At 42.8% G+C, this 22,698-nt stretch overlaps 2 protein-coding genes across 5 annotated transcripts; one reads left to right on the top strand and one right to left on the bottom strand.

The window, feature by feature from the left end:
- Positions 1 to 2,374: 2,374 nt before the first annotated feature.
- Positions 2,375 to 17,914, top strand: creb5a (cAMP responsive element binding protein 5a). Of its 4 annotated transcripts, none has more exons than XM_027287375.1 (11): positions 2,375 to 2,507; positions 4,994 to 5,060; positions 5,489 to 5,582; positions 7,364 to 7,473; positions 7,962 to 8,194; positions 11,239 to 11,365; positions 11,651 to 11,722; positions 15,259 to 15,618; positions 15,716 to 16,003; positions 16,091 to 16,199; positions 17,047 to 17,914. In XM_027287375.1, exons 2-11 carry the CDS (start codon positions 5,007 to 5,009, stop codon positions 17,181 to 17,183), a joined length of 1,584 nt encoding a protein of 527 aa, XP_027143176.1. In that variant the 5' UTR covers positions 2,375 to 2,507; positions 4,994 to 5,006; the 3' UTR covers positions 17,184 to 17,914. The 4 variants fall into 4 exon arrangements, with proteins under 4 accessions (XP_027143176.1, XP_027143177.1, XP_027143175.1 ...); XM_027287374.1 differs by lacking the exon at positions 2,375 to 2,507 and adding an exon at positions 2,651 to 2,992; XM_027287373.1 differs by lacking the exon at positions 2,375 to 2,507 and adding an exon at positions 2,651 to 2,992 and having other exon boundaries at positions 4,964 to 5,060; positions 15,271 to 15,618.
- A 1,086-nt stretch (positions 17,915 to 19,000) lies between these two features.
- On the bottom strand, positions 19,001 to 22,698 carry tril (TLR4 interactor with leucine-rich repeats). The gene has a single exon (XM_010757195.3). It carries the CDS (start codon positions 21,976 to 21,978, stop codon positions 19,489 to 19,491), a length of 2,490 nt encoding a protein of 829 aa, XP_010755497.2. The 5' UTR covers positions 21,979 to 22,698; the 3' UTR covers positions 19,001 to 19,488.

Here is a 22,698-nt window from a genome sequence, read left to right as displayed (position 1 = left end):
TGTGCAGTGTGGGTCAAACTAAGTCATAACACACAGCAGTGGTCTGTTTTTGAGTGGATCTGCATGTGAGGGCAGAGCTGGATGTAAATTTAACTCCAGCCATCTCATTACATAATCAGATGACTGTAACTTGTATACTTGGATGCTGCTTAAAGTATCTGTTTCCACTTTTTAAGTCGTTCCGTCCCAGATTATTCCTGGAGTAACAGAAACAGTCAGAAACAACCATGAATCAAATCCAAACAGTTCGGCAACTGAGCCACATGTGTGATGTAGCTGCATTAGGATAATGCTACATGGGGTCAGTAAGTTTATTTGACCTTTGACCTGAAATGCTATATTTTTACAGACAAGGTGACATCAGGCTCTGAGCAGGCAGCTCTCTAAAGCTCCCAGTCTGGCTGTTAAAAGCCACACTGAGGTAAAGATGCCAGATGGTAATGGCCGGTATAGTCGCTGAGTTATGGAGGTAGTTGTAATCTCAGTGGCATTGTCTGCTCTGGGGCACAAGCTAGAGACTTCCTGGCTGCCGTCATACACTTTTTACTGTGACTGTGCACTCTTCGCAGGCACACACACACACACACACACACACACACACACACACGCACACGTGCTGTAAAACATCCCCCTTATCTTCATTGAAAACAAAGTGCAGTGATTCACATCCACACCGGGGAAGAGCTCAAAACACAGAATGACATCATCACAACTTCCTGTTTCTCCTCGCTGCCATGGCTACCAGAATTTGCATACTTTAGGGGATTGGTGGATGATGAGTCAGTAGGGTTTGGTCCTATTTTGCTCTTCAACCACAACACAACCATATCCCTCTGTTCACAGGAAAGCTTGACCAAACATGGCAGAGATATTACTACATGGCTTAGCTCAGCGGAGATGTGAATGACCAAAGTCCCTCCTATTAGTTTATATGGCAAATGGTATTACCATGTAAATAATACTTACCAAATTACACAAATATTTCCATCCTTTATCTACAACCACGTATCAAATTATACAGCATCCATCTTTCCATCCATTATCTATAACTGCTTATCAAATGACATTGTTTTGTTTGTTTGTTTGAAATGAATTTAGTGTAAGTTCAGTGAAAACCTGTAAATATTTTAAATCTCATCACTTTCAAAACCACTAAACCATATAATCTTAAATAAAAGGTCTTATTTGTATACAAGACACAATGATCCTGTATGAAATATGACACAGCCTTGTGTCACAACTCTTTGCCCTGATCATGACATATGACATCATATCAAACACACAATGGCTGCCAGTGTGTACTGACTGTTGATGCACTGATAGTACCAATAAACCCAGTCTATCACAATGTGTTATACTTTATCGATAAAGTATACAGGGCTATAAATGGGTATTTTAGATAGCCCACAAGTTTGTTTTAACCTTAGTAGTACATAATTCAGGTATATTTTAACTATAATAAACTACATACAGCTTTAAAGCTATATTATCTCATTCTCTATGGACATTTTAAAGCTTTATAGCCCAACATTTTTTGGGTTATTGTAATAGACTATGTAGGCCTATATGTGACTAATTACATGTATTCATTCTTGTGTGTTGGTTGTGTGGTCTGATAATCTACTGAAGAAGAGATCAGAATCAGCTTTATTAGACAAGTATGCATTCTCATACAAGGAAACTGGTGTTTACAAGTTTATGCAAGTACATGCAAGTAGGTGGAAAAACTGGTGTATACAGAAGTATATGTCCAAAGCGACAAGTGCCACTAATATGAAGTGTCTATATACAAGCCAGGTATTTCTGTAAATTGTAAAAACTAAATAAATAAATAAAAACATATAGTGCGAAAGAATTTGTAGTGGATGTTTTAATATACAATCTTCATCTAGTATTATTATTATTGTAATTATTGACATCTAAACTGCCTAGTAGACCTATTACCAGTGCTAACACTCATATTTTCACGATGATGTCTCGAAGTACGGCCTGTTTATATATTTCACAATAACAATAAATAATCAGAAGTGCATCACAACCTTCAGAAAAGTTTGGAAAAGGAAAAACCTGGAGGCACGTTTGACGCATGAACTCGATGCAGACGCTGGGACGTCCCGTTTCAGACAGACACTGAAGGAGGGGGGGGGGGCGGCTAAGAAAATGGGTTTCATCCGCCCACCCGGTCGCCCTGTGTCCGTCACATTGCTCTGTTGGCGTGTGTGTCTGACTTGTCTGTCGAGAAGATCCAGCAGATCCACCACCTCCACCACACCATGTTGTTGCTGCCGCTGTCCGTCGGTCCGTCCCCCTACCGGCCGGTGTCGTAACCCCGCCCCCCCCCCCCCTTCTCTCTCCGTACGGGACCGCTATGATTTAGAACTTCAGGAATCCCACGTGACGTCACCGGGGGATGATGTAATGCTTCTGTAAATAGATCGTATTGTAATCCCGCTCCAGTCCAACGTGGTTCCTCTCTGGAGCGCCGCTTGTCCCCTCTCTACTTGTAGGTAAGCGTCCGCAATTTACTTCCATTCACAAAACTTTTTTTTTTTTTAGAAAACCCCACAGGAAGCGCTCACCACACTCTGACTGACTTTCTCTTTTTTGTTGTTGTTGTTGTTATTTATATGTTTTACGCTACTGGAAAGTTTTTTTCTGAGGGCTGGCTGTCACGGTGAACTCTCATCACCAAAAGCAAAGGCGGACGAGTTGAACGCGCGGTGTCTATTTGGGGGGTGTGACAGCACTCTCCATACAGCTGTGCCGGGCTTGTTTATGAGTTGAACAGGTTGCTATACGGAGCGTTTGGGAGGAGAAAAAAAAACACACCGGCATGTTCTTTGAGACACACACGGCCACTGACCGCCGAGGATTTGATGGTCGGAGAACCGCTGCTTAATTAGAGCTGAATGAAGTCCAAGCCGGCTCCGAGCGGCTCGATGTTGTGTTGACACTCGTCCATCAGAAACATGGCAACTTTGAGAAGTAGAGAGTAAGTAACTCATTTTTCTTGGATATTATAAGACAAGAAGAAAGGCGCAGGTGGCTTTTTTTTATTTAAAGTTCTCTTATTCATCAGTGCTGTGGTCATAGTGACAAAGAAAAGAAAGAAAAAACCCGTCTGCTGGTAGATATTAATATTCTTTCAAAGGCATTAATCCGTGTTGAATTGGCAACATGTTGTCCTGTCTGTTGTTGGATTTATGTATTAGGGGGTGACGTCATTCTGCATTGATGTGAGTGCACTGTGACAGAAGGTTTTGCCGAGAAAGTGCTGAGTCTGCTCATCTTGTACAAGTGCTGCTGAAAAGTAGGGCAGAAAACTGTTAATATGAGGATGATGATGATTATCCTCATATTACTCAGCTATCTGCTCATCTATGAAATTCCATATTTTGTTGTCACTGTCAATCATGTGTCACTGCCGCAATGACATAACAATCTGTAAAACTATGAAATATCTATCTATCTATCTATCTATCTATCTATCTATCTATCTATCTATCTATCTATCTATCTATCTATCTATCTATCTATCATCATGTTGTTGTGGACAGTTCCTTGCTCATACGGGTTCGTAACACACAAACAGGCACACGCACACATCTATGAAGTCACCTCTATTTTGCTGGGGTTGGAAAATGGGGGCTGAGGCAGGTTCAAACCTGTCAGGAGTAGGAGTATGGTGCTGCCCTCCCTCTGCTGCCGCCTCCCACCCTCATTCCTTCTCTCTCTCTCTCCATTCATTGTCCTCTTTCCCTCCCTTTCTTTCTGTCTCTCTCTCTCTCTCTCTCTCTCTCTCACTGCCACTTGCCCTTTCCATTCCCCTCTCCATCACCTAAAGCCCCCACCCCCAACCCCCCACACATACACACACTTTCCATTTCTTATGGAAGCATGTACTTTTGCCCTGTTTCTCTCTCTCTCTCTCTCTCTCTCTCATCGCTCTCACTCTTTCCCATAACATCAGGACCCACTTTACCGTCTTCTCAGCGCCTTTTTCTTTCCGCGCTCACGCAAACCTAAAGTTCCAAAGTGTGTACATACCTGTGACCACTCCCCCCCCCCCCCCCCTCCTCCTCCTCTCTGCTGTTATCAGCACTGTCGGAGGATGAAAAGTCAAGGAAGGGTCACCATATCGACCTGTGGGTCTTCTCTGCAAGTGTGTGAATCTCGTTTGGTGACACTCATCTGAGAGGAATGCCTGAGGTCAGGGAGTTGAAGATTTCTTCCTTTGCTCTCAGTGGAAAATGAAGGGCCAGCAGCACGAGAACTTCAAATAAGTCATAATTACCCCCCATCACTTTGTCCGAGAGGGGCCAAGCCTGGGTTAGTGAAGCTTTTGGGTTTATCATTGTGCCTCATTCTGTGTTTTGTGTTGATATTTTTATCCTGCGATGCCTTTATTTTTATGTTATGTACGGAAAGCATGTGTCCTTTCATCACCTTTGTATTATTAACTGACGCCCTGACGAAAGCCTAATTGTAGGCTAAAACAATAGCACTACACTACATAATAACCATGAAGTGAAAGTGAGGATCCTGAGGCTGTAAGACCTTGATGCCCTTCTGGTGTTTACATATTATTAGTAATGTGTAATGAGCAGTTAGGAAAAACACAAACATGTTTGTATTATAGTATTAGTCCTAATAAAATGACTACCTGCAGTACGCACTCCCGTTGGCACCAAAGGGATCATTTTCCTCAAGATAATTTTGTGTCTCAGGATGAAGCATCCATCATCGCTGGCATCTACCTCATTACACACTGCTGCCACAATAAAGAGGTGATAATAGGAGGATAACTACCATACAAGCTTTAGCGTGCAATTTATCTGAGGGCAATGTCTATATGTAAACAAAAATACAGAGCAGGGAACTACAGGCTTCCTGCTGAATGATATCACCCTACAGTAAGTGTGATATGAGAGGCTTCCCTATATAAATTATGATGACTTTGCAGGTTAATGTTGTTTTTGCTTCTGTTTTGCAGGTTTGTTTATGACATGAATGACAAACAGGACAGGCCTTATGTGTGCGGCGCCCCGGGCTGCTCTCAGGTCGGTTGGATGTGTTATACATGCACTGGAAAAGGTTATGAAGAGCTTTATTTATTGTGGAAATATATAGCCTTGGTCTTTGTATTCTGGCAAAAATACAAAGACCAGTCTGATTATATACATATATTCACTCTTACACGTATGTATAAATTACAGATGATACAGTAGATACATACACAGACATGCAAGAAGTAAATAGACACCTTTAATTTGAATTTGAATGAAGGTGTCTTGCATGTCTGTGTAGATGTTGTAAATATACAGTGTATTTTATTGCTCTGTTATCTGGAACGATGATAAAGACTCACGAGTGATTAGTCAGCCTTCAGGGGCGTTAGCTGATTTAAAGCAACATCTCATCCCATGTGTCATGTCGTACAGCTGCACGCATCTCTTCATGTCTTTCTCACTCTGTCGGTGTGCTGCAGCGCTTCCAGTTGGAGGAGCACCTGATCATTCACAGACACAAGCATGAGATGACCCTCAAGTTCCCCTCCATCAAGGCGGATACGACTTTTACAGGTGAGAGAGAAAGAGAGAACAAAAGAAACCAGTGACTACTACGTAAAGAAACCAAACTGTCATTATAATATGGAGTTTGTTTGTGTGTTTTTTCTTATCTATTCTGGATATTTTATTTTTAAATCGTAGTTTCTATCTTCTCGCAATCATAAATAAACATTATCTTTTCATAACTACTTTGACATGCTATATGTCACTCAGTTCAGCTGTTGTCTGTTCAGCTGCTTCTGTGTGTGGTGACTCCTTTTCAGGATCAGTGCTCGATGAAAAAGTGATGACGTTACGTTATACTACAGTATGAAATCAGATAAGCTTGATACTGGCTTGTTTCTCAGATTGGCTGTGCTGTGAAACAGAGCCTCTCAGGTTGCAACATGTACAGTATACCCCATCAGATTAGACCAAACACACTGATAACGGCATCGGTGAAGACCCACTTTGATTTAAAAACACAGAGAGGAGGTGTGCAGGGGTGAGCACAAACAGTATTGTACTCTTTATTTGGATATGGTGCCAACTTAAGAGGGAGGGACAGGAGTGCAGGTATGTGCAGGAGACGATCTTGTAGGAGGAATGATGTCACCATATGCTTCTGGAAAAGAGGGAACTTACTACGTGACACAATTTTGTTACTCTGCGCACCTGGAGTTAACAGTGTATTAGTTCACTGATTTATTTATACAGTCAGTGTCATTTATCACTAAAACAGTGTACGTAACTGTATGTAAATATACCACATCGGAGCTGCAATTTTCATTACCAGTTAATCTGCTGATTACTAGAGACCAAGAAAAAAGACTTCATGCAGTCCAAAATCCAAATATATCAAATATATATTTTTACACAAATATGTATACTATCACAAAATACAGAGAAAAGCAGAGTCAAAAAAATGACTAAAACAACAAATTCTAAAAATATTTCAATGGATAATTTAAACTGCATAACACAGTTAGACAAAAACTGTTTTTGTAATTGCAAAAATAAGAATAAGGGGAAAATGGCTTTCAAAATCCATCATAAAACCCTAATGTGCACTGTGTGCGATGACAAATTATTAATGCAGCGGTAACTTAACTCCAATGAGACGTTAAATAAAACAGTTTTGCAGCTATTCGAGGGCAAAGCAAATTTGAGACATGTTTTTGCTTCAGTACGCTGAAGCAGCTGTCCGTCACAGCTTTAATGCTGTAAACGTAAAAACCTCTATAATACAAATGAAGGATACGGGTGAGGTGCACGACAAGTAGCACCACTACACAAACCTTTTTTTTTTCTTTCTGTTGCACCACCATGATCTAACCAGAATACAGGACAGAATACTGTCACGTGGCACTGTCTGTAACCATAGAAACAGCTGTCTATCTGGACATAAACATCAGCATGACATCTAACCTCTCCAGACACTGCCTCTACGTCTCTCTCTCTCTCTCTCTCTCTCTCTCTCTCTCTCTCTCTCGCTCTCTCTCTCGCTCTCTCTGTATCTCTCCTGCAACCCGTCACGCCTCCTGCAGGAAATCTCATGTCAAAACAAAGAGCCCAGCTCACCTTTGACCCCTGCATGTTTAGACGGCTCAGATGGACAGACTGATGTTATCACAGAGAGAGACAGGGAGCACAGCTGAGAGGAGACGTGACATCAAGACTTGCACAGTTGATTTAGAAAGCAAATAAGCTAAAACAGGACTGATGATTGCAGCACAAAGGCGGCGATTCATGAAAGTTTTTTAAATCTACCTCTTCTTTTTCTGTGTGTGTTGTTTTGTATGTAATGCTTCCAGACCAGACTCCAACGCCAACCCGATTTTTGCAGAACTGTGAAGAGGTTGGTCTGTTCAAGGAAATAGAGGAAGAGTTTCTTCAAGCACAAGAAGAGGAAAAGAGCAAACAGGTAAATTTTTACGTAAACCTACAAACCAACATTAAGCAGAATTTATAGGCTTTTGGCTGAGGTTTGACTAACAAGAACAGAAAGCAAGAATCAAGACACAATCTTGACTTGTGGCGTATTGCTAATAGGTGTGTTTTTTTCTTGCAAGGCCTGTCAGGTTAGCATTTTGAGTGACACTTGAATGTGAGGGAGATAAAAGCAGTCAGACCCAATTAGACGACTCCAGATATCTGACCTGCTGCAAGGAAAGACACACCAGGCGATCACATTCTCCCCTGTAAATTAAACAGCTTCACATCAAATGCACGCACACACACACACACGCACACAGACAGACAGACCTAAAAACAAATGTATTCACGCAAGCGCACATACACAACAAACAACACATCACCTCAGATCACAAAACACACACTGATTGAAAGCAGACACTGCCACGTTAGTCCAAAGTGGTCCCAGCTGATTGTTGCTCCAACTTCTACCCACAGACGCTTCCTCACAATGGGCCGTCCTGTATGAACCAGCTCAAACCCCAGCTACAGCTCCAGCACCCACATCCCCAACCACCGCTGCACCATCCCCAGACCCATCCGCTGCAACATCCCCAGTCTCATGGCACCATGATGGGCCCCAGCTGCAGCCTGGCTGCCCAGCAAGCTCTGTCCTCTTCCCAGTCCGGGTCAGTCATCACCCAGGCTCCTTCCACGCTCACACACTCAGGGTGAGTATGGTCATACACAGAGACACCTAAAGTCGTCCAAATGTAGATACAGTACTGGTTATTCTCTTCATCACAGCACACACATATTTCCTTTAAATGTTGCCTTTTCCCACTTTTTTTCCCTTCTCCTTGTTCCTGTCTCGCCCATCCTGTTTTAGACATATTATAATTCATTCTGTCTGACACAGACTGGCATTTCCCCCTGCATAACTTATCACTGGGCTAATGAACTGAGAGAAAGGAGGGTTAAAAAAAACATCAATTTACTTAGAGAACAAAGTAGTAGCAAAAAAAGATGGAGAACCGCTGTATAACACCCACACAAACCCACTGACACTACCCACCCTGCCACCCAAACACCGCCTCTGTTATGTCTGTAAAGACTCAGAACCAGACTGGAGTCTCTCAGCGCCTGTGCAGCGTCCACGGCTCCCTGGTTATCACCCAGTTCAGCAGACAGATTACAGGAGTTCCTGTCTTTCATCTGACCAGCAGCTGCTCTTTGTCTTCCTGACATTTCAACTTTGGATTTGGACTCATAAAGACAAAGTTTCCAAGTTTACTTACTTTAATTTATTGTTTCATTTTAGCCATGTCAAATTTAAATGTTTTCATTTATCATTTAAATTCCATTTGACCTTAGGCAACAAAAACAGGAACACTGTAGTTTATGAGACAATATAAATATATAATAATAATAATAATATATAAATATATAACATGTCTATGACTAAATTCTGATCATTATAAGCATGTATAAATTATCATTATTATTATGATTTGTTCATCCAACAAAACAGAATGAAATGAGAACAAAAACAGTTTCATCATATTTATCTCAAACTTTTTTCTCATATGCTTTTACTTAAATTAACACTTCGACTTCTTTCCCAACTTCAATTTTCACAGGCTTTTTTGCCTTTCTTTCTAATTGTATTTTGGACTACTACTTCTTTTCTTCCGTCAGTATTATAATTATTCTGAATATTTCAGTTGTGAGCACACTTCATTTTTTTTTTTTTTTTTATTGTCTACTGGTCATAGTTATCACCCAATAAATGAAAATGAGCAGTTTTTTATTACATTTGTGACACTTTGTCAAATGTTTTTTGGACATTTTATGCTTTTATTGGAGAGTAGACACTAAAGACAGATGGAAAAAAATGGGAGAGAGTTAAAAAATGACATGCAACAAGGGTCTGCAGTCAGATTCAAACCAGGGTGAATACATGGTGAGACCTTTAAACTTCCATGTCACCAGGATGCCTCACATTCGTAGCACTCACTCTAATACCCAACCCTTCTCTTATGCCTGACATTCAGTCTGACAACACATATTGTAGACAAACAAAGCCTCTAATACATGTTAATTAGATAAATCTAGGTACAGGAAACAAGTCAGTGATAATAAGCCCCAAACATCTGCCCAGGACCAGACAGGACATGACGGGACAGTGGAGAGAGAGCTGTCAGTCAATTATGGCATAAATCAGTGCCAGCTGAAACCAGACAGCACATTAGTCAGTGAATCCATCTAAGTGTTGCTAAATGAACCATGGGTCGGATGTCTGACTGTTTCTCTTAATGTTTACCACCGGTTTCCGTAGCGACCTGGTCTCTTAGTGTCTGGCTGTTGGCCCGGTAGAACTGTTGTGGTTACGTTAGGAAATGCTGTTTTGGTTTGTCTGTACTTTGTTGTATGTTAAACGGGCCGCATACCCCAGATTCAGTGATGACATCATTGCCGATGACTTCAGCGCGGTCACGGAGGCCCACGCTGTCCGATTGGCTTAGTGCCAGAGCGGTTAGGTCAGCACATGGCACCCCGGGTCTCTACATCCCCCGCTGCGATCCATGAGCTTCTCTCCTGCCCCTTAAGCTGTCACTTTTTTCCATATCTGTTTTTTATTGTCACTTCTGTCACCTCATCATAATTTCCACTGTCATTACTTCACCTCAGACCTATGTTTACACACTTTTGCTCGCATACAATAACATTATTATTTTTTTCTCTATTCGTCCATTTGTCCCGTTTTTAGGGGTTGGTTTACCCAGATTACAAAACAGCATATACTCACACTTACTTCTAGTGGTTTGGAGCTATGCAGATAGTTATGTTTTTATGTGCTCACATTTCAAGGGTTCCACCACTGGGATCTCCTCCTCCACCCTGTTTTGACACCATGTAGTCCAATAAGAACCTCAAACCCGCCTTTCTTCTTTCTTTTTCTCCTTCCCCCGTGTTTCTCATGTGGGGTTTTGTTAACATAACACATCTAGACAAAACCTCACCTCTGATCCTCCTTCGATCTTGTGGCACAATACGAGTCCAAGAAGAAAAATTAAGCATTCAGTCCTGAGACACGAACAGAGGTGTAAAATAATAATTTGATTATTTGAAAATTGAGCCAGATTCAAGCGCAACAAATTGTATAAAAAGTAATCAATTCAAATTTAAAAAAAGTAGCCTATCTGTAAGGAAAACTACCAAATCTAGCAACACTGCCAGTACAATCGTCTCAGTACAAGAGAAGTGAACAGAATGTGGGAACACCTTATTGTTTTGAATAAGCCACAGAGCAATAGTTCTCATAGGGAATATTTGTTATACAAAACAATTCACAGTGAGATCTGTGGATTATCCAATGTACTTCCTAAAAAGACACATGGCTTATGTTGGGGTGGAGGCAGAAATCTCTAAGACATCTAAGAGTGAGTCAGAAAATGTGTTTACTTCCACCAATTTTGGGCGAGTTGATCCTTTAAAGTCACAGATCAAGTCAATTAGTTCTAGTAGATTTGAACTCAATCCCTCCTCCATCACCGCTTTGATTTACGTCATCTATTTGTCCATTCCTCGTCTACACATTGACCTTTTTTAACCATGTCCATCCATCTCATTCTAACTTCCATCTGCCACTAGGACCCGGTTATAAATGTTTCAAAATGCAACTCTCTCTGAACCCGGATCAGTGAAACTGTAGCTGCGGATAGCTCTCTGGCATGACCCGACGCTCTCTCTCTCTCTTTGTGGCTGACCACAGGCCAGTTCCTGGGCCGCTGTCCTCCCTCCTCCACATGCGGAACAGACACAGACAACCGCTGCCAGCCTCCTTACCTGGCACCCTGCCAGACCCCGCCATGCAAGGGGCATCTGCTCAGCACATGCCTGTGAGTATTGAAGGCCAGTTACTCACACACATACATTTCCATTCAGACATGCATGCATTATTACTTATAGATGCAGGTACAGTGGGCAAAGTGGTCAAGTTAGAAATATTCATGGCTGACAGAAAAATTCACTTCACTCTTGTGGATGAATTAATGAAAAGTGTCAAACTCCTAATGGATGTGACCTTGCGAGGAACTCTTTATACTTGGGGTTATGTATGTACTGCAGTTTTTTCTTGTCATGGTTGAAAGGTTATTTCTGTGTCAATTTTTTCCCTTCTCCAGATAGAGAAGCAGATGTCATGTATAATGGGTATACCAGGTCCCGTACACAATCCCTCCTGTTCCTCGCCCCAGGTACTGAGCAGTGAGCTTGAAGCAATGATAGTTTCTTCCTGTTCTTTTGGTTTATACTTTCTGTTCTGCTATTCGCATTACACTTTGTCAAAGACTGTCTGTACGAGCACGCCGCATATTAGAATTTACGACAACATAAAATGCATGCACACCATGACCACACTTTTTAAGTGTGCCATTTTTGACCAAGACTGAGTCAGTTGTTGTGAAGTAGTCAACGAATAGTTCGACGTCTTGGGAGATGAACTTATTTGCTTTCTGCCGAAGATGTAGTTAAGAAGATTTATTTGTACAGTGATGATGATGAAGCTACCGTAACCATCTGCTTACGGTCGCTTAGTATGAAGACTGGAAACAGGGGGAAAGTTAGCCTGACTCTGTCTAAAGGTAAAAAAAACCCTGCCTTACCAGCACCAATAGAACTCACAAATCTACCTGCTGTATCTAAACCTGGGGTCAACAATGCTAATCCAATAAACCCTTTGTCTTTTTGTCAAATTCAGATAATATCTCTTCATGTTTGTACACAGCCATGGCTCTGTAAATGGGAAACAAACAAACAAACTATGTACCATTCCAGCCATTCCATGCTAGTTGTTTCCAGTTTCTAGAGACAAATATGAGAGTGGTATTAATCTACTCAACTAACTCTGCAAACATCAGGTCTTCAGAAAAGCAAATAGTTCCCAAAAATGTCAAACTATTCTTTAAAATTAGCTTGATTTCACCATTCTCATCTCTGCTTAAAATTAAAGCCACAAAACAACACCCTGCCTCACATTATGCCTTTGGCTTATTCCTTTCTAATCAGGACGGATAGGAAACAGTGTGTAGAGTGTAACTCTACACTTAACACACACACACACACACACACACAGGTCCATACCACAGGAAGTCACAATCTACACGCTCCTATTGGCTTTCTTGGTTGTTTTATTTTCCTTGTGTCAACATGCTCTCCATCTACCCCCTTGTAAATTTTACATTTCCTCTTTCTAGGAGCATGTAGCATGAATTGTTAAATATTTGTGTGCTATCAAAAGCAACTTCAAAGGGAAAACTGTGAAATCGCACGCACACACACACACACACACACACACACACACACACACACACACACACACACACGCTCGCAGGTTATGACTTCATATGCAGAGCTTGGCAAATGAAAAGTGGTTTCAGGTTGCAGAGCCACTCAAGGCGCAGGTTCAAATCTGAACCTCTCTTTTTCCCTTGTTTGAACAGACTCATACCCACACACACACGCACACACACTTCTTCTCTAGACCGATTTTATTCTAGTCTATTGTAATTTAGTCTCACCAGGTGGTGTGTTTTGCATTTCTAAGGTGTGAAACAAGACTCTGCTTCTGTAAAAACCACAGACGCTTTATTAACATGCCTTCATTGTACAGTAACTCCACGCTCAGCCGAAGTGGAAAAGTAAACGTTTGACAAGTGGCTCAGTGTTTCATGTACAGTTTCGTGTCTTCATTCACTGATCCCTCCAGACAGAAATATCAACGCGGTGTGTCATCCAGTCCAAGGAGACCCATGATGTAATCACAGGCCCCAGTGTCAGGGTGTTTCTATGTAGTAAACAGAGCTGAAATACTCGTGTCCCATCCTGTTCAGTGTGTGCGGCTGTGCGTGTGCGTTTGACTGGCAGCCTGGTAAAGCTGGCACAGACAGCTCACTGACCTCATCCTTGGCATTCGCTAAATGTACTCCCTTTTTTTCGTCGCTGAATGGTTGAAGGGGGAAAAAAAAAGTCTGTTTCTTCTCTTAAAGAAATATTGTGTAACAGGGAACAGATAGCAATATTGCCAGGGAGATGGGGTGATGTCATGCTCTAAACATGACCTCTCCCTCTCCACTGCTGAGTGTAGGAGAAAGGTGAGATGAGGTTTAATTTAGCTCTTACAGTCTGTTTAGTCAGATGATACGAGGGAATGATAAAGTGTGAAGGTATCAAGCTGCAGACGGCAGCATTTATTAGAACACGTTATCCCTTCTTATCTACAGTTGTCTTCACAGTTGTGGATGATTAGGACAAATGGTGATGACGGAGTGAAATGTGGGATTGTGTCTGAGAGCAGTTATCATTATGATTTTGAGACATTTTGTTACATAGAGGTAGGACACTGTGGGATCTGGCTATTTAGAGCTGAAGTGACCTGTAGGTTAGGAGCTTATCTGCTGTTACTAATTTAGCTGGTGTTGGTGGTCAAACACACCCGCCCACTATGGGAGAGATGGAAAATGTTTATGTATAACCATGAGCACTTCATATATGTTGAGTTTAGTTTAACACGTATCAAGCAAACATGGTTTCGTGGGTGAACATAGTGGCAATAATAGGCAGGATTTAAATGAAACATACTATATGTGAAATATGTGCATTTTGTAATTTGTGTTTCATATCAAGATACTTATGGAAACAAACAACAACAGGGGAATACGTTGGAATAAGTCATACAAATAATCCTGTATTACTTGTAAAAGGACAGATTGTCTTCAAGAGAGTTAGTTTTTTTTCTCAGTTTCCTGAATACAACCAGAAACCTCATGAATGATGTAATATGTTGTCAGAAATATGGAATATTGAGGAGCTCTGGACGTTGTCCAGTCGCAAGTGGGTTTGAGTGTAATGTTGAGAGTAGAGGAGTCGGGTAAAGGGATTTGAAGAAGTGATGATAAAGAGTTTTGGAGAGTGAAAATCCAAACTGTTTTGTAGGCCTTATTTCAAGTCCAGTGACATGATGGCAATGTCAGAAACCCTTTCATGCTCAAAATACAAATATGATAATAATACAACATGCATTAGAAAACGATTCAACTGGCCAAAAGTGGCCATAGTTAGTCTAAAGTTGCCACAGGTCCTGCCAACTACAATCCTATTGTAGCTTTAGACTTAACTTTGGCCTCGAAGACAGTTTGGAAAAGTTTGTTTGTCCATCCCAAATCCATCTCAAAATACCCTCAGAAAATGTTTAGCAACTAAATTTCACTTGCCATAAATAATAACCAGAAGACTGTAATAACAAGTTCCTATTTAGTGTAATTGGGGTCTTTCTTTACTCTATTTATCCCTGCTTGCCAAGTTGAAAAATGCAATCACTCGTTTTCCTATGTCCACTTATACCAGATCCATGGGATATCTGAGAGTTAAATTTGGTTGTCTGTAACATTCCTAGAGGCCAAACTCAGAAGGAATGTGCAGTTCAGACAAGAGAAGGATGTGAAAATATACAAGTTGTAATGAGGATGTCAATTACGTGTTTATCTTTGTTAAAGAAATGGCGCAAACAACTCTTTGTCTCAGCCTCACATCTTGAGTAATGCTGAAAGGAGCTTTTGTACATTGAATAGTAGACAGTAGTTGATATTTAATGTATGTTGTATATTGGTTTGGTGAAAATAATTCAAAGCTGCCTTAAGCTGTAAACAGTTAAGCTCCTGTAAATGGGCCCATACATACTGACTAATGTTTTTGTGTTTAAATGTTTCTGTAACTTCAAATGCTTTGTCTTTTGGCCTCCACTCAGAGATCCAAACAGACGCTGGGTCATCATTTCCAACAGCACCACCCAGGAATGGTCGGCATCAACAACCCTGTGACATCCATGGGTCACATGATGGAGATGATATCGCAGCGTCATCAGGCTCCTCCGCTACAGCACCACCATCATCCTCATCATCATTCACAGCTTCCAGCTCCACCCCTCACCTACCAACAGCGGTGCCACGCTCCACCTCCGCAGCATCTGGGAAGCACCCACGGCCACCAGCTTCACCAGTCAGCGAATGCACCGCACCCTCAGGCTCACCAATCGCCGCCTCCCCATCTGCACCAGGGCTCGCCTCCTGCACCTCCCCTGTCTGTTTCAACACAGGTACGATGTTTTATACTCACTGATCAGTGATGTTACACCTGACCTCTTATTTCTGCATTCAGCCACAGTGAGGTTACTTTTATAATTCTGTTCGCAGTTATCACCAGTTGCACAACAGATGCAGCCCTCACAGCAATCCCATCCCCAGCATGCAGTGCAGGCAGTTGGTAGCTGCAGCGGTGGAGGAGGAGGAGGAGGAGGAGGAGGAGGTGGAGGTGGCAGCCGTCGCAGGAGGACAACAGAGCATGACCCGGATGAGCGAAGGCAGAAGTTTCTGGAACGTAACCGGGCTGCAGCCACACGCTGCCGACAGAAGAGGAAACTGTGGGTGTCGTCGCTGGAGAAGAAAGCTGAGGAGTTGACGCATACGAACCTGCAGCTACAGGTGGGACACGCTCTGACAAGTACACACACACACACAAACACAATCTACACCTCAAGGATACTTTAGTGTTTCTCTGTGTGTTTCCAGAACGAGGTGACGTCGTTGAGATCAGAGGTGGGACAACTGAAGCAGATTCTGCTCACCCACAAGGACTGTCCTGTCACCGCCCGGCAGAGAGAGTCACAGGGGTACCCCAGTGAGTAAAAAGCCCTACCCTGCACCCCCTTCTCTAGAAATCTCACCAGCTTTTCCAGGCGCCTGACACCAAATCATCTCCATCCACCACTGAGGGTATAATTCAGATACTTTCCACCTTGCATTGTGCACATAAGGGAGTACCCCACGGTTATCGTTACGTCAAACCACCCTTCAGCACACACAGGGTCCTTAAACTGCATCATACTGAGTGCAGCTGAACAGCACTTAGAGAGTAAAAACTCTGCTTTTAACCCCACTGTCTCCAAATATTGGTACAAGCACTTTTATTCCTATGGAGAGCCAATCAGGGGAAAGCACTGCACTCTTAACTCTCCACTTAAAGGAATATATTTTTCATTGTCATTTTCATGCTCATTTAATGAACCAGACCTTGATGGTATTTCAAATACTCTGGAGTGCGATGCAATATTCTCGCAGTGGCTATTTTGCCTTGCATGAAGCTAGCTTGCAACAACATGCAGACCATGCCCATCTTGCACTCCAGGCAGGCTAAAGTTAACGTTCAATAATAAGTGAACCTGTATGTGACTGCAAATAAAAGATATCAGAAATACTGCACCTTGTGGCTTAAATGAAAGCAGCCATGCTATGTTTTAAGTGTTGAGCTTCAGAGAACAAAGATGGATGCAATATTGGCATGTGTTACATTCGTATATTTCTATTGTTGTCTTTTTACCTGTATTTGTTAAAATAAAAGAGATATTTTCCTTTAATCGGAGCTGTAGTGGCTTTTTCATTCATTTGCATGCTCACAAACTCCACGCACAGAATGGACAATCCACACAGGATCAGTGTCTTTGATTGACAGCTGTCTCTGTGTCCAGCTGCAGGGGTGAGCCCAGGAGGAAGTCCCACCCCTGTAGGTCCTGGGTCTCAACTGCAGGCCATCCAACACAACAGCATCTCCACCTCCTCGACAAGTGGAGGCGACACGGGGCACGACCCCCAGCCTGGACGCTAGCCTTCACCATGTAGAAGAGGGATGGCTGAATCGTACCAGACTGAATTATCTTTTTGTCGTAACTAAGTGTCACTCGGCTGTGGAGCCGTGTCCCTTTACATTGTAGATGAAATACTGAACTGGATAGGTGAATCTATAAATCCACTTGAACACTGAGGTATTTTTCAACATAATTCTCATCTTTTCTGGTTGGAGAGGAGACCAGAACCACATACTGATACATTTCCATAACAGGTGCAGAATGACCTTATTTGAAAGCCTTGTTAAAAACTGTGATGGTTACATGGCAACTGGATCCTGTGTATATTCAGAAAATGTCTGTTTCTGTTCACAGCAATCTAACCATTGCCTGCTACCCACTGACTATGCACATACACAATCATAATACATATTTTCAGTATCTTTTGCTCTTATATCTTGCACTAATTTTGAAAAACAAAGCCTATATATTAGTTTTATATTTCTAACTGAGCATCTGTGAGTGCACACCGTAAGCCTTCCCTTCAGAAGCAGCTTGTCAAAACTGTACTGTATTTTTCTACAAATGATTCATACTAAGACAAAAAAAAAATGTTTCGATCAAACCCACCTCTGTCTTGGAAAGACATTTAATACATGATTGTATCGTATTTTCTTTCAGGCACTTTCTTCTAACTACCCTAAGACAGTAAACAACTCTAAATCTGCACCATGTCCCTGTCAGTTGAATAAAAAAAACACTTATTCTGGTATATCCTGGTGTTTTTTTCTTTTAATACCCTTTTTCATGATTTAAAATCTGACAAATTATTTTGACACAGTAAGCCTGTGGTTTTGAGTATCGACTTAATAGTTGTCAGTCTGTTTCTGTACATACAGTACGGTCTAGTCTGCCATCTAGTGACTGGTTTTGTTAGTGGTAGTTGACTGTAATAACTGGAGTGATCAGCAATGAAGATCATATTTTATGTTTGTCCAAAACAAAGGCATATGTATTTCCTAATATATAATACACAAAGAAACATTTGGAACTGCCTTTTGTCTTTAATTTAATGTTCAATTTGTCTGACTATATTTACCATTAGAAAAGTGCCCCAGACTTTAGGATTTCAAATTTAAGGATTTCAGATGTTTTTTATGTCTAAAAAGCTTTCTGTTCAGACATCTTGACTGTCTGGTGATATAAAAACTACTTTGTGTGCACACATGTGTAGTTTTACATGTGCGTTTGTACATGTCTCTGTGATTTGGACTAAGTGTAGGAGGCACTCCACCCTGTCTACTCAAACAAAAGGGACTGCTTAACTATTGCCAGACCTCATCTTGACACGCATGCAAAAGAAGCATGGACGCACATGCACACACACACTTACTTACTCTTACATGCTATTGTTATTATATTCCCCACCCTCACCTTCCTCTAATGCAATTATTATCAGTTGCAGAGGGGGAAAAAAAGTCTCATTATTGCTCCATATTTTAAATCAAAACAATATATATGGTTAAAGCCAGTATTACTGGTAAATAGTTTAAAAAAGTGTACCAGTCACAAGGCAAATGATTGTATTTCTGAGCAGCCTGAGTAGTCTGGCCTTCTTACCTGAGTCATATATTTAATAATATAAAAGGGTGAAACTCTGAAATTCAAGAGGTCAGAGCAAGTAATATTTGTGTGAATGAGTTTGTTCATGTTCATCAATGTATATATAGAAAATATTTCCCTCTGTCTCTAGCAACGTAATCCCCTTGTGCTCCACATAATCAGTGGCTTATGTAAGAGGTATAGTAATATCTATTATAGAGGTAAATTGTCTACAAACACTCAAATGACAAATCAGTCACATTGTTGGGGATTTTACTTCTTCATGTAATGCAAAATTATATAGAAAGGTATAAAACATGATAGATAAGATACAAAACAAGTGTTGTTTTTTTCTTCCTGCCAACCAGCAGCCATCATTACATACTGTACAAATATGAGACAATATGATGTCTATGAACTCAATATTAGCACCATGGTTGAAATCAGTGATCGGTCATTCATACTTACACACTTGCAATCAAAACACACATGTAGAAACACTCACAGGTGCAAGGAAATGAAAGAGGAAAGGCGCAAAGCAGGAGGAGGAAGTCAGAGGGATTGGACTTCCTCTGGTGTCTGGAAAAGCACTGACGAGCTCAGCTGTTTCTTTTGTCACTCTAAAGGTTTTGTTGTGGTCAAATGAAACACAGAAGGACAAAATGGCGGGATTGTGGACTCGGTTTGTTCACAGCCACAAACACATTCATGTTTTTAATGTGACACTGTCATGTTTTTATAGTTCTAGTCAGAAAATCTCTGCATGTCACTGTCTCTGCGAACACTGCTGCTGTCCAGAAAGCGGTCACAAGGGAACTCAATGAGGTCCCCTTCCTCTAGGGGTGCAAGTCGTGCTGGACGACTGCTCTGGTAGCTGGTGAAGTCAGTGGACACTGAGGCGGTCGCCATGGTGGGACGAAACTGACGCCTGGTGGAGTACATGTGCCGTACGTGCACGGCTGACTTCCTCTTCTGCAACCTCCTCTTCAGACTCCTCCCCAGCCAGACCCCGCCAATGACAAGAAGCAGCACAGCATTCCCAGCCAGCGTGGCCACTGTCACCAGCTGGAGGTCAGAGGTCAGCGTGCCTCCATTGCTGAACCCCTCAGGTAGAGTGACCAACCCTGCGCAGTGGTCACGGGGTGCAACTTGACACACAGATCCTCCGACTACTCCTTCCACACAGACCATGTAGGTCACATCTGAGCTGAGTTCTCGAAGGGTTGCAGAGCGAGCTGTGCCACGAGTGTAAACAAAGCGGGGGAAACGATCTTGAGTGCCAAACCTGTCGAACAGAATCCGGTAGTGGACTTCATCTAGGCTTGGCCCAAGTCCTGGTGTGTAGCGGTGATGATCCTTGGTGGTCCAGTAGACGGTGACAGTACTAGATGTCACTTGATCCACTGAAACATTGGTGATGAAATGGCGGTTAAACAAACAAGGATCTGTGATTACAGGGAGGGCCTCTACCTGATCTGACCTCAGAAGATCAAACTTTTCTCCTGACAGGGCCAGAGAGACGGTGGTGAGCCCTGTGTTCAGATCACTGGTGTTTCTGTCCTGGATTCCAGCATGACCTGGTGTGGAAATAATCGGTGGATCAGTTCTGGAAGTGATATTTGACCTACGTCTACCTTTGGCGCGTTTTCCATCTGCCTCTCCGACAGGCCGTGACCTTGGGCTGAGCAAGCCTTTCTTTGGTTTCTTTCTTTCAAGTGATGAAGACGGTGCAGCCACCTCTAGACCTCCTTGGTCTCCCTGGATTTCCACCTCCTCCTGTCCCTCTCTCTTCCTTTTATCTCCCTCTTTCCTAATTATCACCCCATCCCTGTCACCCTGTATCAAACCTTCCCCCTCCACCAGGTCTTCTTCACCTCTCTCATCCTGCTTTATTGCATCTGCCTGTATCTCTTCACCCTTTACCTTTACCAAGACACTCCCTCCCCGGCTCTCCTCAGGCCCGGCTTGGCTCCTACACAAGTGGGTCAAGTTCCCGAGGGGCTGCAGCTGGGAGCTGTTCACATAGTCCAGATATTTCCCTCTCAGAGTTGCTGGGTGATGACATTGCACGAAAACAGTCAATAATTTGCCCTGAGAGTGAGCAGCAGTCATCCATCTTTTCAGCTCCTCCAGGCGACAGTCGCACGTCCAGTTGTTACCATGGAGATCCAGGTCGTAAAGCACATTGTTGAGGGCAAAAATGTCCCCGGATAAACTGGTGAGCATGTTGTTCTTTAGCTTCAGCACCCTCAAATGTTTAAGTTGCGAAAAAGCCAACGAGTTCACGCTGGAAATCCGGTTGCGACTTAAGTCAAGCTTCTCGATGCTCTCCAGGGAGTCGAGGAGACCAGCGGGGATTTCCTCCAGCTCGTTGCCGTCCATCAGAAGTTCTCTGAGGCTGGACAGCCCCTTCAGAGCCCCGCTGTCCAGGTGAGAGATTCTGTTGTTGCTGAGGGACAGTGTTGACAGTTTTTTCAGATTTTGGAAGACGTGTTTTCCGACGTACTGGATTTCATTTTCAGACAGCAGCAGAGTTGTCAAAGCCCTGAGTTGGGAAAAAGTGAGGGCATTACGCACGGCTGACTGCTTGTTGTGGGCAAGGTTTAGAAAGCGCAGGTTGGTGAGTTTGGAGAAAGCGTTTCTGTGAATATTCTGCAGTTTGTTGGATTCCAGATGGAGATAATGAAGATTGGACAAACCTTTAAAAACAGAGTCCTGCAGAACTTCAATTGAGTTGCCATCCAGGCGCAATTTCACAAGATTATCCAAATTGGCAAAGAGCTCCGGAGTGATTTTCTTAATGTCATTATTATTTCCATAGAGAATAGTTAATTTCTTCAGGGGTTGTAAAGTCCCCGCAGGAATATTTGATAAAAGATTATGTCCCAAGTACAGCTCTTCCAACTTGGAGAGTTTCTCAAATGCTTTTGGCTGAATGGTTTGTATTTGATTGTACTGTAAATTCAACCTCACCAGGTTACTGTACCGTGTGAAGTCGAAGGCAGAGATGTTACCAATGAAGTTACCGCCAAGGCTGAAGATCAGCACCTCCTCAGACACTCGCGCGGCGGGTTTCGGCACAATGCGCAACCCGCGGTTGGTGCACATGAGGTGCTGCGGGTGTTGGCAGTCACAGCGGTCGGGACAAAAGTTTGTCGCCGGTGAGGACGAGATGATGCCATTGAGAGCCAGGAGGAAAAAGCACATCCCCGCCAGGAAATTGCCGGTATCCATTCCCACACAGCTCGGCTGGCACAGCCAGAGGCTGATGCGGCATTCGCTTTGTGTTGTTCAGGTGCAGTCGCCCCTCTCCCCTCTCATGGACTCGTCCATAATCCACTTGTTGCGCTGGAAAGTGGAGAGAAAAGTGCTGCACACATCAAGCACACAGCCTCATCACATAGCAGCATCATCTATAGAGCAAATTAATTTGTGCAGCGCGCTCTGGTGCTGTCTGAGGAAACGCTCACATCCCCAGTAAAGCCTCCATCCCCCCAAGTGGTCATCTGCTGCGAATTACAGTGTTCCGCAAAAAAAAAAAAGAGTAGAGTTCAGGCGCAGAGTGTGTGTGCTCACACACACACACACACACACACACACACACACACACACACACACACACACACACACACACACATCGAAGTAGTCCCCTCCCCCGCAACTCCGCGACCCTGCCAAAAACAGATGTGCACTAGTCTTGACGCACGAGATCCAGAGCTTTGTGCGCGTGCACGCAGGTAATCAAACACACATACACACACTGCAGTGAGAGAGAGAGAGAGAGGGTGGGAGAGAGAGATTGAGAAACCCTTTGACCGAGTTTTCTGCGCGCCCCCACAGCCACCGGGGGTCTGAGATCTGGATCGGATCCCTGGTATGGACAAAGCAGACAGGAAGATTTCCTTCCCATGGAATCCCTGGAGAACCACTGAATCTTGTATTCCCTCGCGGCAG

The sequence above is a fragment of the Larimichthys crocea genome, chromosome XIII, assembly GCF_000972845.2.
Source record: "Larimichthys crocea isolate SSNF chromosome XIII, L_crocea_2.0, whole genome shotgun sequence".
Taxonomy (NCBI): domain Eukaryota; kingdom Metazoa; phylum Chordata; class Actinopteri; family Sciaenidae; genus Larimichthys; species Larimichthys crocea.
This window is presented reverse-complemented; position numbering and strand designations above follow the sequence as displayed.